The following is a 228-nucleotide window of genomic DNA, read 5'->3' on the forward strand; positions in this document are numbered from 1 at the left end:
GAGAAAAAAACCAAAGACAAGGAATATTGCTGCAGCAGACACGCATGTGTGGGGTGACGCCCTCTACCGAGACCTTCTTCGGTGGGGTCACCGCCTCTGGGAGGAGGTTCACATTGAGGGGCTCATACAGGTTAGACAACAACTAGCTAGCTAGCTAGCTAGCTAGCTGGAGACAGCAGCTAGATAGCTAGGCTAGCTAGAGAACAACAGCTAGCTAGCTAGCTAGCT

The 228-nt window shown here is 51.8% G+C and overlaps 1 protein-coding gene across 1 annotated transcript in view; it reads left to right on the plus strand.

Moving 5' to 3' along the window:
• Positions 1–44: 44 nt before the first annotated feature.
• EMH_0075590 (M16 family peptidase, putative) overlaps positions 45–228 on the plus strand; it is a gene marked incomplete at both ends in the record, with an annotated part of 2,411 nt that continues 2,227 nt past the window's right edge. The window contains one exon of the mRNA XM_013499615.1: positions 45–81. Coding sequence (XP_013355069.1) covers positions 45–81 — 37 coding nt within the window. The remainder of the gene's footprint in view (positions 82–228) is intronic.

This window comes from Eimeria mitis, genomic scaffold (genome assembly GCF_000499745.2).
Source record: "Eimeria mitis Houghton genomic scaffold, Emh_scaff4492, whole genome shotgun sequence".
Classification (NCBI taxonomy): Eukaryota; Apicomplexa; class Conoidasida; order Eucoccidiorida; family Eimeriidae; genus Eimeria; species Eimeria mitis.